General features: G+C 49.2%; 1 protein-coding gene across 1 annotated transcript in view; it reads left to right on the top strand.

Annotated features, from left to right (window-relative positions):
- The window catches only part of LOC116991874 (nuclear factor 1 X-type-like), a 175,372-nt gene that overhangs the window by 132,001 nt on the left and 26,587 nt on the right, over window positions 1–16,784 (top strand). Inside the window, exons 9-10 of the mRNA XM_033050849.1 lie at window positions 9,897–10,044; window positions 15,176–15,267. Coding sequence (XP_032906740.1) covers window positions 9,897–10,044; window positions 15,176–15,267 — 240 coding nt within the window. The remainder of the gene's footprint in view (window positions 1–9,896; window positions 10,045–15,175; window positions 15,268–16,784) is intronic.

Here is a 16,784-nt window from a genome sequence, read left to right as displayed (position 1 = left end):
CTTTAGTCAGAGGGTGGTGAATCTGTGGAATTCATTGCCGCAGATGGCACTGGAGGCCAAGTCAGTGGATATTTTTAAGGCAGAGATAGATAGATTCTTGATTAGTCCGGGTGTCAGGGGTTATGGGGAGATGGCAGGAGAATGGGGTTAGAAGGGAGAGATAGATCAGCCATGATTGAATGGTGGAGTAGACTTGATGGGCTGAATGGCCTCATTCTGCTCCTATCACTTATGAATTTATGACCTTGTATGCTCCCGGAAATGCTGAGTCAACAATCAGGGATTGGTTTACAAAAAGCATGTGGAGATTGATGGTGAGATCTCTGTGTGGGAGGTGGTTCAGGGAACATGATTACCACAGGCCCAGAAGCACAGTGATCACAGACCATCGCAGATACACAAGCCACCTTTGTTCTGCGACAGGTTTATCCTGCGGATGTCACAAAGCTGTGTGGCAGTGTGAGCTGCAAGGAGGATGCTATGAGGCTGCAGGGTGACTTGGATAGGTTGGGTGAGTGGGCAGAAGCATGGCAGATACAGTATAATGTGGATAAATGTGAGGTTATCCACTTTGGTGGCAAGAACAGGTAGGCAGATCTGAATGGTGTCAGATTAGGAAAAGGAGAGGTGCAACGAGACCTGGGTGTCCTTGTACATCAGTCACTGAAAGTAAGCATGCAGGTACAGCTGGCAGTGAAGAAAGCTAATGGCATGTTGGCCTTCATTGCGAAAGGATTTGAGTTTAGGAGCAAGGAGATCCTACTGCAGTTGTACAGAGCCCTATTGAGACCACACCTGGAGTATTGTGTGCAATTTTGGCCTCCTAGTTGGATGAAGGACATTATTGCTATTGAGGGAGTGCAGCGTAGGTTCACCAGGTTAATTCCCGGGATGGCGGGACTGGCATATAGAAGGATGAGAGGATATCTTATGGAAGCATATAAAATTCCTAAGGCATTGGACAGGCTGGAAGCAGGAAAAATGTTTCTGATGTTGGGGGAGTCCAGAACCAGAGGTCACAGTTTAAGAATAAGGGGTAGGACTGAGATGAGGAAAAACGTTTTCAGCCAGAGAGTTGTGAATCTGCGGAATTCTCTGCCACAGAAGGCAGTGGAGGCCGATTCACTGGATGTTTTCAAGAGAGTTAGATTTAGCTCTTAGGTTTCAAAGGCCTTTTATTGTCACGTGTACCAATTAAGGTACAGTGATATTCGTTGTATTCAAGAGATAAATATAGATCTTCGGGCTAACGGAATCAAGGGATAAGAGGAGAAGGCAGGAACGGGGTACTGATTCTGGATGATCAGCCATGGTCATATTGAATGGCGGTGCTGGTTCGAAAGGCTGAATGGTCTACTCCTGCACCTATTTTCTATGTGTTTATGTTTCTATGTTTCTATATATCCCAGACGAATGCAGTCATACTCAAGACACCGTGCCCTCAGACAGATTTAAAGTACACGTCACAATAGGAAGTCTCTAGTCTATTTACAATACAATACAATACAATACAATACAATACCATTTATTTGTCATTTGAACCTCACATGAGGTTCAAACGAAATTTGGTTTCTGCAGTCATACAAGAAAAGAACCAAGACACACACCAACACAATTTACACAAACATCCATCACAGTGAATCTCCTCCTCACTGTGATGGAAGGCAAAGTCTTGTCTCTCCCCTGCTCTCCATTCTTCTCCCGATGTCAAAGTCAAAGCCCCCGGCGGGCGCCAGCAAGTCCGCGACCATTTAAAGTCGCGCCGGGTGATGTAAGGCCCTGCTCCGGGTCTTGATGTTGGAGCCCCCGGCGGGCGCTAGCAAGTCCCGCGGCTGTTTAAGCTGCGCCAGGCGATGTAAGGCCCCGCTCCAGGTCACTTTCAACCCCGCAATTCGGGCGGGAGAAGTCGCCGTTGCCGGTGCCCCGCAAAGCGGTCTCCCACCGGGGACCCGCGAGCTCCCGGTGTCACCATCCACCGGAGTCGGGTCGCAGCCGTGCGCCACCGCAGCTCTCCACTTTCCGAAGCCGGCCAGCTCCACGGTGGTAGGTCCGCAGCTCCGCCGGCTCCGTGACTTGAGCCCCCAGGTCGTTCCGGTTGGAGGCCGCACCACGGTGCTAGGCCCCAACGACAACGGAGACCCGACAGGGAAAAGGTCGGGTCCCCGTACAGGGAAGAGATTTATAAGTTTCCCCCACCCGCCCCCCGCCCCCCACACATACACATTTAAAAGCCCACTACAAACTATACCCTCAACGGGACAAAAAAATTAAAAAAGACAGACAGACTGCAGAGGCCGCTGCGACGTCGGTCGCCCCAGCCCACCCTGTAATTCATACAGTGGTTGAAGTTGGGGAGTAGAATTATCAAATATTACAAATTATTATTTGGAATTCCACACCTTGCAGTGACCGAGGGAGAGTTTGGTTCAGACTTCCCAAGTTGGGAGTGAATTCATCAACTGGAATATGAAATATAATGAAACTTTTGTTTTGTTTAGAGATACAGCGTGGAAACCGGCCCTTCGGCCCACTGAGTCCACGCCGACCATCGATCACTCTGTACACTAGTTTAGTTTAGTTTAGCTTGGTGATACTGTTTAGTATCACCAAACTAGTTTTGGTTTTATCACCAAAGTTCGCTAAAACAGGCCATTCCGCGCCGACCCTCTTAAATGTCTCCCCTCTCATCTTCAGCCCACTCCCTCTACTTTTAGAATCCTCTACCCTGGGAGAAAGACTGTGAGCGTTCACTTTATCCATGCCCCTCGTGATCTTGTACAGTGTACACCTCAACAAGGTCACCCCTCCGCCTCCCGGTCTATCTAACTCTCCCTATAACAAGTCTCGGTAACATCCTGGTGATTCTCTTCTGCATTTTCTCCTACTTGACTTCCTTCCTCTCGCTGGATGAGCAGAACCGCACACAGTACTCCCAGTGAAGTCTCACCAAACTACACGTTAGATCTCTGCGCGGACTCGGTGGGCCGAAGGGCCTGTTGCCGCGCTGTATCACTGAACTAAACTAAACTAAACTAAACTTGCAAACTCGACGAAGACAGTGCCCGAAGTTTTACTGATCCGCTTTCTAGAGTCACAGAGTCATGTATTGCTTGTCACACTAACAGGCTGCACAAAAACGAACCATCTCGTTAGTTCCTCATTTGTTCTTTTGCCAATTATCTTATATCGTTAGTTGCTGATTCTCCGACAGTGGAGTTAGTTCCTTCGCCCTCTATCTAGATTGTGTAACATTCTTGCCTTTATCATTACTATGACAACCTTTATAATGATGTCCTCCGCCCAGTGCACCTCCCCCACTGGAAAAATTGTGCATCTGCACTGGTGCAGCGGTAGAGTTGCTGCCTCACCGCGCGCGCCAGAGGTCACGGAAACAGGCCCTTCGGCCCACCGAGTCCGCACTGACCAGCGATCCCCGCACACTAACACTATCCTACACTATTTACAATTTTACCAAGCCAATTAACCTACAAACCTGCACGTCTTTCGAACGTGGGAGGAAACCGGAGCACCCGGAGAAAACCCACGCGGACACAGGGAGAACGTACAAACTCCACACAGACAGCACCCTTAGTCAGAATCATAGAAACATAGAAAATAGGTGCAGGAGTAGGCCATTCGGCCCTTCGAGCCTGCACCGCCATTCAATATGATCATGGTTGATCATCCAACTCAGTATCGAACCCGGGTCTCTGGCACTGTAAGGCAGCAACTCTACCGCTGCGCCACCGTGACCGCGTGGGTTTCCTCCGGGTGCTCTGGTTTCCTCCCACATCCCAATGATATGTGGGTTTGTAGGTTAATTGGTCATCTGTAAATTGCCCCTAGTATGCAGGGAGCAAGTGGGATTATCGATGGGGTAATCGATGGTCAGCGTGGACTCGGTGGGCCGAAGGGCCAGTTTTCATGCTGTATCTCTGAACTAACAACTAAATGTAAAGTTGGACACTGGCTGGATATTTGTTGGTGGGCTGACACCTTCGTATGTCAGCGTGTGAATCACGCCAGTGCTCAGAGCAGCCAACAGGTCGCCTGAATCTTTGCTCGATAAACACGCTGGATTGAAGCAATGATCTGTTCTCCTTCAGCCCGCGTGTCATGGCAAGCGATTGATGGAGTAGCCTGAATCACATCGACGTTCCCATTCGGTGGATCAAAACGTGGAACATTATTAGAATAAATAGCCCCAGTGTGATACGGAGACACTTCCCACCGTGGAACAGGAAGTACTCAAAACATAAGCTTCCTGTCCACCACTGGGCAGTTCAAGCAACAAATTCACTCCTGTCTCTACACCACAGACCTTTGCCTTAGACACAGTCCTTTAGTTAAGTTTTCTTTACATAGTAACATAGAAAATAGGTGCAGGAGTAGGACATTCGGCCCTTCGAGCCCGCACCGCCATTGAATATGATCATGGCTGATGGGATGGCAGGACTTTCATATGAAGAAAGACTGGATAGACTCGGCTTGTACACGCTAGAATTCAGAAGATTGAGGGGGGATCTTATAGAAACTTACAAAATTCTTAAGGGGTTGGACAAGCTAGATGCAGGAAGATTATTCCCGATGTTGGGGAAGTCCAGAACTAGGGGTCACAGTTTAAGGATAAGAGGGAAGTCTTTTAGGACCGAAATGATAAAATCATTTTTTACACAGAGAGTGGTGAATCTGTGGAATTCTCTGCCACAGAAGGTAGTTGAGGCCAGTGCATTGGCTATATTTAAGAGGGAGTTAGATGTGGCCCTTGTGGCTAAAGGGATCAGGGGGTATGGAGAGAAGGCAGGTACAGGATACTGAGTTGGATGATCAGCCATGATCATATCGAATGGCGGTGCAGGCTCGAAGGGCCGAATGGCCTACTCCTGCACCTATTTTTCTATGTTTCTATGTTTCTATGATCATCCAAAATCTGTACCCCGTTCTGGCTTTTTCCCCATACCCTTTGATTCCCTTGATGACCGAAGAGTTGAATCTTACTCCTCTTGGAAACATCCAGTGAGTTGGCCTCCACTGCCTTCTGTGGCAGAGAATTGGTGACATTTCAGGTCAGGCCAGTTGCTAAAGCAGTTGTATAGACATTGGTAAAGCCACATTTAGAGTATTGACTCCAGGTTTGGCCACCATGTTATAGTGAAGATGTTGCCAAGCTGGACAGGGTGCAGGGAAGATTTACGAGGATGTTGCCAGGACTCGAGGGCCTGAGCTATAGGGACAGGTTGGACAGGCTTATGCCTTGGAGTGCAGGAGGATGAGGGTTGATCTTATAGAGGTGTACAAAACCATGAGAGGAATAGATCGGGTAGATGTTTCTTGCCCAGAGCAGAGGACAAGCGGTTACAGCGGATGAGGTTGGAGGAGGTGCAGGTGGATCTCTGCCTCACCTGAAAAGACTGTTGGGGTCCCTGTACATAGTCGATGGGGGAGGTATAGGGACAAGTGTTGCATCTCTTGCGGTTGCAGGGGAAAGTATCTGGAGAGGGGGTGGTTTGGGTGGGAAGGGACGAGTTAATCAGGGAGTTGCGACGGGAATATCTCTGCGGAAAGTGGAAAGGGGTGAAGATGGGAGCAGTGAGTTCAAACAAAGCGACTGCACACCAGGGGTGGGAGCAGTCCCCTACACTGAACCAAGGACCAAGAACTCAGCCACGTGTGACCACTCTGCCCATCCGTTCCTCAGTTCACTGGGATAGCACACGTCAGCGTTCACCAGCCTTAGTTCACTGTCCATTGGAAACACAAGGACACTTCACATGGGACCTTATTGAGGTGGACAAGATCACGAGGGCCATGGATAAAGTGAACACTCACAGTCTTTTTTGCATGGTAGAGGATCCTAAAACTAGAGGGCATAGGCTGAAGATGAGAGGGGAAAATTTAAGAGGCATCTCAGTGGTGACTTTTTCCACTCAGAGGATAGTCCGTATATGGAGCAAACTGCTCGAGAAAGCTACAGAAGCGGAAACAATTCTCCGTGGATTGTCACCTTGTCGTGGTGGAGAAGCTTGTGTGGACTTGAGATCCTGAGAGCGATGCCGTCTGGAGCTACCCTCCTGGTAGGGGCCACCCATGGCGGTAAGGTCGAGGGGGAGGTCTCTGACAAAGAGCAACCCAACCAAGACCTCAATGGCGGAACAGGCGGAGGACGATGGCTGACCTTAGTGGAGCATCACAACAGCTGGGAAGGCGGATGAAGGCTGCAGCAGAAAAGGGTCTCCAGTCGTCTTGGACTCCATGCCACTGGATCCTGATCCAGATCTGTCAAGGACCGTGGGGTGGGCTGTCTGTGCACCAGTCTCCCCACGTTAAACAAAGTCACGCACAGGCGTCCTCCATGAGAGGACAGTCATACTCGTCTCCAGCGACCGCCGATGATGATGATGATGATGAGGACAACTTTGAAAAGACATTTCGACAGATACATGGATAGGAAGGGTTTAGAGGGCTGTGGGACAAATGCAGGCAAATGGGATCTAGCCCAGAATGCCAACCTGGTTGGTATGGCCAAGGTGGGCCGAAGGGCCTGTTTCTGTGCTGTACAGCTCTATGAATCTTTCCCAATGGTGACATTGGTTGACATGGTCTTAGTGCCCACCTCACTAGGGCATGTTGTTTCTGTCTGATGCTTTGGTGATCTAATGGTGGCACAAATTGGCTGGTAAGAGTGTATTAGCAATAAGGGGAGGTTGGATGGACTTGGATTGTTCCTTAGAGGTGGTGGTGATGGCAGATACGACAGGGGTTAACAGGCTTTTAGATAAGCACATGTAGATGCCAGGATTGAAGGGATATGGACCATCTCAAGGCTTTTTTAGTTTCAAGATATAGCGCAGAAACGGGCCCTTCGGCCCACCGAGTCCGTGCCGGCCAGCGATCCCCGCACACTAACGCTATCCCACACACACTGGGGACAATTTACAATTTTACCGAAGCCAATTAACCTACAAACCTGTACGTCTTTGGAGTGTGGGAGGAAACTGGAGCACCCGGAAATACTCACGCGGTTACAGGGAAAACGTACAAACTCCGTACAGGCAGCACCCGTGGTCAGAATCGAACGCTGGTCTCCGGCGCTGTGAGGCAGCAACTCTACCGCTGCGCCGCCGTTCCGCCCACGGGGCATCATACTCAGCACAGACTTGGTGGGCCGAAGGGCCTGTTCCTGTGCTGTACTCTACTAGGTTCTAGAAGTTGGCAACCAATTGAGGCAGAATTAAGGCAAGAGGCAAAGGGAGCAGTGGTGTGCAGGAGTGAAATGGTGTGTCGTCATGTTACTGAGCTGGGGAATGTCAAGATCTGCTTTAACAAGAACAGCAGAAGATTTGCTGGATATATATTTTTTAGTTTAGTTTAGTTTAGAGATACAACATGGAAACAGGCCCTTCAGCCCACTGAGCCCGTGCTGACCAGCGATCCCCACACCTTACACGAGGGACAATGTACATTTATACCAAGCCAATTAACCTACAAACCTGTACGTCTTTGGAGTGTGGGAGGAAACCGAAGATCTAGGAGAAAACCCACGCAGGTCACGGGGAGAACGTGCAAACTCCGTACAGACAGCGCCCATAGTCGGGATGGAACCCGGGTCTCCGGCGCTGTGAGGCAGCATCTCTACCGCTGGGCCACCGTGCCGCCCTAAGGGGTTACTGGATGGGAGGGTAGGGTTAAAGTTGGGAATGGGGTGAGACCTGCTGCACAGATCCAGGCCAGTCAAGATCCTGAGATTCAGAAACAAAGGCTTAAAGCAACAGGAAACGTGGGAATGAGCTCCAGCGAATGTCAGCTTCTGACACAGATGGCTCAAGGTTTCAGGGGAAGGCCTAGATATTGGCATTTAGGATAGTAGGGAATGGAGGGATATGTAGGGAATGGAGGGATATGGATCACATGCAGGCAGATAAGAGTAGGTCTTGGCATCATGTTCAGCACAGACATTGTGGGCCGAAGGGCCTGTTCCTGTGCTGTACTCTAGCCCCATGTTGACTTGCCTCCTTGATGGTGTTGAAGGATAGATTGTGTCTTTCTCTGGCTCCTTGCACCTTCATTCAGTAAAATTGGCCACTCTTGGTTCAAAGAGACATGACATAGAACAGGAGCAGACCCTTCGGCCCACAATGTCTATGCTGTATATGATGCCGAGACTCTGAATAGCCTCAAAATGCTGGAGTAACTCGGCGGGACAGGCAGCATCTCTGGAGAGAAGGAATGGGTGACGTTTTGGGTCGAGTCTTCTTCAGACTGATCAATGTTTCAGGTCGAGACCCTTCTTCAGACTGATGGGATCTTTGTCTGATGCCAATCATAATTCCTATTCGTCCATTCCCTGCACATTAGCTAAAAATCTCATAAATGCTACAATCACATCTGCCTCCACCACCACCCCTGGCAGCACGTTCCAGACACTCACCACCTCAAATATAAAATAGTTGCCAGACTCACAGACAATAGACAATAGGTGCAGGAGTAGGCCATTTGGCCCTTCGAGCCAGCACCACCATTCAATGTGATCATTGCTGATCATCCCCAATCAGTACCCCGTTCCTGCATTCTCCCCATATCCCCTGACTCCGCTATTTTTAAGACTGACTCCACTATTTTTAAGAGCCCTATCTAGCTCTCTCTTGAAAGTATCCAGAGAACCAGCATCCACCGCCCTCTGAGGCAGAGAATTCCACAGACTCACCACTCTCTGTGAGAAAAAGTGCTTTCTCATCTCCGTTCTAAATGGCATACCCCTTATTCTTAAAACTTCATCTCCTTTAAACTTTGCCCCATTCACCTAACGTGTTTGCCATTTCCATCCTGGGAAAAGGTTCTGATTGTCTACCCTATCTAGGCCTCTGATTGTTTTATATATTCCATCAGGTCTCCACACAAACTCTGGTGTTCCAGAGAAAGCCATCAATCTCTGTCCAGCCTCTCCCTGTAGCTAATAGCCTCCACGCATTATTCTGGTAAAACTCCTCTGCACCCTCTCCAATGCCCCCATATCCCTCCTGTAACGTGGGTGACCAGAACTGCAAGCAATACTCCAAATGTAACCTGACCATAGTCCTATAGAGCTGCATCATGGCTTCCTGAGTCTTGTACTGGGGATGGCAGATTGTGAGATGACAGAGGCAGAATCAATATGTTGCCGGTCCCACTGGCAGTGTGTGTGGGGATCTGCTCCTCTCACCTCCTTATCCATGATGAACAGAGGTTTGTCTTTTCACGGGAAACCACTGGCGTCCTTCAGGGAATTGGGACGACCTCCAAAGGTCAAAGGTTGCACAATGCAGCTCTTTCTCGTACCACTGATGGAGAGTAGATTGGGATAGGGATAGGGATAGGGATTGGGATTGAGATTGGGACAGGGGTTAGGATTGGGATTGGGATGGAAAATGAGATTGGGATTGATATTGAGATTGGGATTGAGATTGAGATTAGGATTGAGATTGGGAGTGGGATTGGGATTGATATTGGGATTGGGATTGGGATTGAGATTGGGATCAGGAATGGGATTAGCAATGAGGTTGGGATTGGGAATGGGAATGAGAATGGGATTGAGATTGGGATTGAGATTGGGATTGATATTGGGATGGGGATTGATATTGGGATTTGGGATTGGGATTGGGAATAGGTTTAGCATTGAGGTTGGGAATAGGAATGAGATTGGGATTGAGGTTGGGATTGGGATTGAGATTGGGATTGGGATTGGGATTGGGATTGGGATAAGGATGGGAGGTGAGGTGAGGGTGGAGAGAGTGTTAGCACTGGGATGAATGTTGCAGGTAGGGAGGGTTGGCTCTACAGCAGGGCTCCCATGACCTTCCACATTAATAAACTGTGCTCTTTCTTCCTCTGCCTCTTTGTTTTCTCTTCCACCGACACAGCCAAATGGTGGCAGCCAGGGGAAGGTCGCGGGGTCATTTCTGCTGCCGCCGCCGCCGCCCATGGCCAGGCCGGTGCCCCTACCGATGTCTGACCCAAAGTCAACCAGCGCGTCCCCTGAAGGAGGAGCCACGTCACCCACCTCGCCCTGTAAGTCACCGCGTCGCCACGCCTCACGTTCCCACGCCGCATCCCTGCGCCCGCCCACCGCCCACGTCTGCCATTCCCATTAGCCCACACCCCCCACTTCCTCCTCCCGCTCCGCCCACTGACCCCACTCCCCACTCCTACACATGGATCCCCCCACCACCTTCCTCCCCACCCTGATTTCCCTTCCTCCCCCTTCCCCCTTCCCCTCCCATTCCCACATCACCCCCCCCCCCCCACCAAACCTGGGCTCATGCTCCCTGAATTATGCAGGGCAGCACGGTGGTGCAGCGGTAGAGTTGCTGCCTCACAGCGCCAGAGACCCAGGTTCGATCCTGACTACGGGCGCTGTCTGTACGGAGTTTGTACGTTCTCCCCGTCACCTGCGTGGGTTTTCTCCGGGTGTTCCGGTTTCCTCCCACGCTCCAAAGACGCACAGGCTTGCAGGTTAATTGGCTTTGCTATAATTGTAAATTGTCCCCAGTGTGTGTAGGATAGTGTTAGTGTGCGGGGATCGCTGGCCGGCGTGGACGTGGTGGGCCGAAGGGCCTGTTTCCGCGCTGTATCTCTGAACTAAACAGAAGAGATTCACCAGGACATTACCTGTGGGCTTGAGCTATAGGGAGATGGGTTGAGCAGGATAGGACATCGTTCTTTGGAGTGTAGCAGTACAGATTGAGGGGCGACCTTATTGAGGTGTATGAGGGGACTGGATAAAGTGAGCACTCACAGTCTTTCTCCCAGGGTAGGGGACGAGTAAGGGAGTAAGGGGTTATGGGGTAAAGGCAGGAGACCCCCCGCACACCTACCTTAGTGTACGTCCTTGCTTAATGACATTCTTCTAAGGGTTTATGTGTATTATTGTCACATGTACTGAGATACAGTGAAACGAACGCTTTGTCTTGCATGCTATGCAACCAGGCCAGATAATACTGTACCTAAACACAATCAAATTAAAGTCAAGTACAATAGGTAGAACAAAGGGGAAGATACAGAATGTCTTAGAATCATAGCCTGTCTAAACTAAACTGAATCTCAAGTAAACAGAGAATGTTCACCAGACTGATTCCTGGGATGTCAGAACTTTCATATGAAGAAAGACTGGATAGACTCGGCTTGTACTCGCTAGAATTCAGAAGATTGAGGGGGGATCTTATAGAAACGTACAAAATTGGGGTTGGACAGGCTAGATGCAGGGAGATTGTTCCCGATGTTGGGGAAGTCCAGAACAAGGGGTCACAGTTTAAGGATAAGGGGGAAATCTTTTAGCACCGAGATGAGAAAATCATTTTTCACACAGATAGTGGTGAATCTCTGGAATTCTCTGCCACAGAAGGTAGTTGAGGCCAGTTCATTGGCTATATTTAAGAGGGAGTTAGATGTAGCCCTTGTGGCTAAAGGGATCAGGGGGTATGGAGAGAAGGCAAGGATGGGATACTGACTTGGATGATCAGCCATGATCATATCGAATGGCGGTGCAGGCTCGAAGGGCCGAATGGCCTACTCCTGCACCGATTTTCTATGTTTCTATGTTTCTATGTTTCTATGTAAACCAGTCAAAAGATGAAGGCAAATTCAATGCCAGCATTTATATCAAGAGGACTAGAATACAAAAACAGGGATGTAATGCTGAGGCTCTATAAGGTGCTGGTCAGGCCGCATTTGGAGAACTGTGAGCAGATTTGGGCCCCATATCTGAGGAAGGATGTGCTGGCTCTGGAGAGGGTCCAGAGGAGGTTTACAAGAATGATCCCAGGAATGAATGGGTTAGCATATGATGAGCGTTTGACGGCACTTGGCTTGTACTCGCGGGAGTTTAGGAGGTTGAGGGGGGACCTCATTGAATCTTACAGAATAATGAAAGGCCTGGATAGAGTGGATGTGGAGAGGATGTTTCCACTGGTGGGAGAGTCTAGGACCAGAGGTCATAGCATCAGAATTAAAGGGCGCTTTTTTAGAAAGGTGAGGAGGAACCTATTTAGTCAGAGGGTGGTGAATCTGTGGAACTCATTGCCACAGAAGGCTGTGGAGGCCAAGTCAGTGGATAGGTTTAAGCAGAAATAGACAAATTCTTGATTAGAATGGGTGTCAACGGTTATGGGGAGAAGGCAGGAAAATGGGAATAGGAGGCATGATTGAATGGCGGAGTAGACTCGATGGGCCGAATGGCCTAATTCTACTCCTATGACATGTGAACTTGTGACCTGCATGGGTTTTCTCCGGGTGCTCTGGTTTCTTCCCACATCCCAAAGTCGTGCAGGCTCGTGGGTGAATTGGCTTCTGTAAATTGTAAAAATTGTCCCTAGTGTGTAGGATAGACCTCGTGTGATTGCTGGCCAGCCCGGATTCTTAGTTTCCGCTCTGTATCTCTGCATCTAAAGCTAAAAGTAAAAAACTCGACTGTGGACGGATTGGCCTAACTCTACGCCCATCTGCACTTGCTCGACCGACCACGTGCGGCCCATATCCCTCTGTGCCTGATCAATGTGAACACATGGAGGAAGACATTTTTCCTGTCCAAGCTGTGTTATCCTGTGGGAGGTATCTGCGGACATTCCTTAAATCCCAAGCTTCCCAGAATTCCCACTCCTAATTCCTAGCTACTGCCAGAAGCTGATGGAGTCAGGATTTTCTTTGAGGTTGTTCATAAGTTCATAAATGATAGGAGTAGAATTAGGCCATTCGGCCCACCAAGTCTACTCCGCCATCAATCATGGCTGATCTATCTCTTCCTCAGAAACCCATTCTCCTGCCCTCTCCCCATAAGTTCTGACACCCGCACTAATCAAGAATCTATCTATCTCTGCCTTAAAAATATCCATTGACTTGGCCTCCACCGCCATCTGTGGCAATGAATCCCACAGATTCACCATACACACTGTAAATGGCTCAATTGTAATCATGTATAGTCTTTCCGCTGACTGGTTAGCACGCAACAAAAGCTCTTCACTGTACCTCAGTACACGTGACAATAAACTAAACTGAACTGTAACTGTAACTCTGACTAAAGAATTTTCTCCTCATCTCCATCCTAAAGGCACATCCTTTTAGTGTGAGCTTGGCTTTGAATGGCTGTGGTTATTGTGAGTGGGGTTGTTGGTGATCTCCACCCTGGGCCCATTCTCCCATCCACACCACATGAGGCAGAGCAACATCTAACCAGATACTTGTGTCTAGAGTCAAATACGTCATTGTTTAGTTTGTTTTATTATTGTCACGTGTACTGAGATAGTCATACAGGCCCTTCGGCCCAACTTGCCCACACCGGCCAACATGTCCCAGCTACACACCTGCCTGTGTTTGGCCCATATCCCTCTAAAATTAGCCTATCCATGTATCTCCCTAAATGTTTATTAAATGTTGTTACATTCAAACCATCCACAGTGCATAGAAACATAGAAACATAGAAAATAGGTGCTGGAGCGAGCACCGCCATTCATTGTGATCATGGCTGATCATCCCCTATCAATAACTCGTGCCTGCCTTCTCCCCATATCCCTTGACTCCACTAGCCCCTATTGCTCTATCTAACTCTCTCTTAAATCCATCCAGTGACTTGGCCTCCACTGCCCTCTGTGGCAGGGAATTCCATAAATTCACAACTCTCTTGGTGAAAACGTTTTTTCTCACCTCAGTCTTAAATGACCTCCCCTTTATTCTAAGACTGTGGCCCCCGGTTCTGGACTCGCCCAACATTGGGAACATTTTGCTTGTATAAATTTGCTTGTAATCATTAGCTTGTAATTTTATATGTTTCTATAAGATCTCCCCTCATCCTTCTAAACTCCAGTGAATACAAGCCTAATCTTTTCAGCTTATATAGGATAAAGGGTATAATGTTTAGTGTAAGATAAAGTCCAATTAATAATAGTTCGAAGGTCTCCAATGAGGTCAGGACCGCTCTAGCTGGTGAGAGAACCGATCAGTTGCCTGATCACAGCTGGGAAGACACAGTCCCCGAATCTGGAGGTGTGCGTTTTCACACTTCTGTACCTTTTGCCTGGTGGGAGAGGGGAGAAGGGGTGAGACTGGTCCTTGATGATGCTGCTGGCCTTGCCGAGGCAGCGTGAGGTGTAGATGGAGTCAATGGAAGGGAGGTTAGTTTGTGTGATGGTTTAGCTTAGTTTAGAGATGCAGCGTGCGGAAACAGTCCACCAAGTCCGCAACGACCAGCGATCCCCGCACACTAACACTACCCTACACACACTAGGGACAATGTTTTAAAAAAATATTTAGACATTAATATTAGGCTATTTAACCTACAAACCTGCTTTGGAGTGTGGGAGGGAACCGAAGATCTCGGAGAAAACCCACGCGGTCACGGGGAGAACGTACAAACTCCGTACAGACAGCGCCCGTGGTCAGGATTGATCCCGGGTCTCTAGCGCTGTGAGGCAGCAACTCTACCGCTGCGCCACCGTGCCAGCTACATCCACAAGTCACCAAAGTGATGAGGGTTATGGGCAGGGTAGAATGTCGGACTCTTTTACCCTCGATGATTTGTTCAACACAAAGGGGCGAAAGGTATAGATGGAGAGATGGGAGGCTTTGAGGAGATTGGAGGGGAGTTTGACGTGTCGGGAGGCCTGAGTCTTGGGCGATGTGGCTGTGATTGTGGTACTGACCCAGACCTTGTGATCTCAGCTCACCACTCATACTGGTGAATAGAGGGCACCACTGGCTATTAGTGAACCAAAACCAGTTCACCATGTTACTGGTGAATAGAGACCAAAGGCCACTATTGTTACTGGTGAGCAGCCATGACCATTAGTTAGTAGTGAACAGAATCTAGAGGCCCACACAGTTATTGGTGAACAGTCCACACTAGTTCTATGTTATCCAACTTCCTCATGCGCTCCCTACACACTAGGGCCGATTACAAACCTGCACGTCTTTTGAGTGTGGGAGGAAACCGAAGCACCCGGAGAAAAGCCACGCGGTCACGGGGAGAACGTGCAAACTCCGCACAGACAGCACCCGTAGTTGCGTCTAGGTGGAGAGGTGGGAGGCTTTGAGGAGATGGGAGGGAGGGGGGGGGGGGCGGGGATTGATGTACCGGTTGTCCTACTCCTGTGCGGTGTGTCTCTGTGGTTGTGTGTCTGACCCTGAACGTTTCATGTTCTCTCTTCAACAGCGTACCCCACACCCAGCTCCTCGGCTGCAAACCGATTTGTCAGCATTGGGCCACGGGATGGGAACTTTGTAAATATCCCGCAGCAGTCACAGGTGAGTGGAACGTGCACCAGCGTGGCCACACTAGTGAACACACCCCACACATCAACATTGGTGCTTGTGAGCAGTGACCTGAGCTCACCACTGTTACTGGTGAATGGACACCTGAGCTCACCACTAGTTAATAGTGAGCAGAGACCAAAGATCACCATTGTTTCTCGTGAGCAGAGATCTGAGCTCACCACAGTTACTGGGTGAATGGACACCTGAGCTCACCACTAGTTACTAGTGAGCAGAGACCAGAGATCACCACTAGTTACTGGTGAACAGAGACCACAGGTCACCACAGTTACTGGTGAATGGACACCTGAGCTCACCACTAGTTACTAGTGAGCAGAGACCAGAGATCACCACTAGTTACTAGTGAGCAGAGACCAGAGATCACCACTAGTTACTAGTGAGCAGAGACCAGAGATTACCACTAGTTACTAGTGAGCAGAGACCAGAGATCACCATTGGTGCCAGACGTGAGCTCACCACTGTTGCTAGTGAGCAGATACAGAGATCACCATTGTTGCTAGAGAACAGAGAGCTGAGATCACCACTGTTACACGAAGGGACATCGGAGCTCACCACAGTTGCTAGTGAGCAGAAACCTGTCACCACAGTTACAGGTGAACAGACCAGAGATCACCACTAGTTACTAGTGTACAGAGACCAAAGATCACCGCTGTTACTAGTGAACAGAGGCCAGAGGTCGCCCCCGTTACTGGTGAACAGAATTCGGAGCTTGCCACAGTTACTAGTGAATGGAGATCACCAGTAGTGAACAGAGGGTACCACTAGTCACTAGTGAATGGAAGCCACTGTTACTGGTATGCAGAGACCAAAGGTCACCGCTGTTACTGGTGAACAGTGGTCACATCTAGATAACATTGACAGAATCCAGATCTCACCACAGTTACTGGTGAACAGTGAGCAGCTCACCACAGTTACTGGTGAACAGTGAGCAGCTCACCAGTTATTGGTGAACAGTGAGCAGCTCACCACAGTTACTGGTGAACAGTGAGCAGCTCACCACAGTTACTGGTGAACAGTGAGCAGCTCACCACAGTTATTGGTGAACAGTGAGCAGCTCACCACAGTTACTGGTGAACAGTGAGCAGCTCACCACAGTTATTGGTGAACAGCCCACAATTGGTTTATGTTATCCAACTTTCTCATCCACTCATGCCTCACACGCCAGAGACCCGGGTTCAATCCCGACAACGGGTGCTGTCTGTACGGAGTTTGTACGTTCCCCCCCTGACCGCGTGCGTTTTTTCCGGGTGCTTTAATTTGCACCCACACTCCAAAGATTTACAGGTTTGTAGGTTAATTGGCTTGGTATAAATGTGAAAATAGTCCCCAGTGTGTGTAGGATAGTGTTAGTGTGCTGGGATCGTTGGTCGGTGCAGACTCGGTGGGCCGAAGGGCCTGTATCTCTAAGCTCTTAACCTTAATCTAAGTGCACATAAATTCCAAAAAAGCAAAAGACTGTAAGTGAACAAGACTTCAGTGCAAAACACAAT

The sequence above is a fragment of the Amblyraja radiata genome, chromosome 35 (genome assembly GCF_010909765.2).
Source record: "Amblyraja radiata isolate CabotCenter1 chromosome 35, sAmbRad1.1.pri, whole genome shotgun sequence".
In the NCBI taxonomy this organism is placed as follows: Eukaryota; Metazoa; Chordata; class Chondrichthyes; order Rajiformes; family Rajidae; genus Amblyraja; species Amblyraja radiata.
The sequence above is the reverse complement of the archived record's forward strand: the minus strand, read 5'-3'. Positions and strand labels throughout refer to the sequence as shown.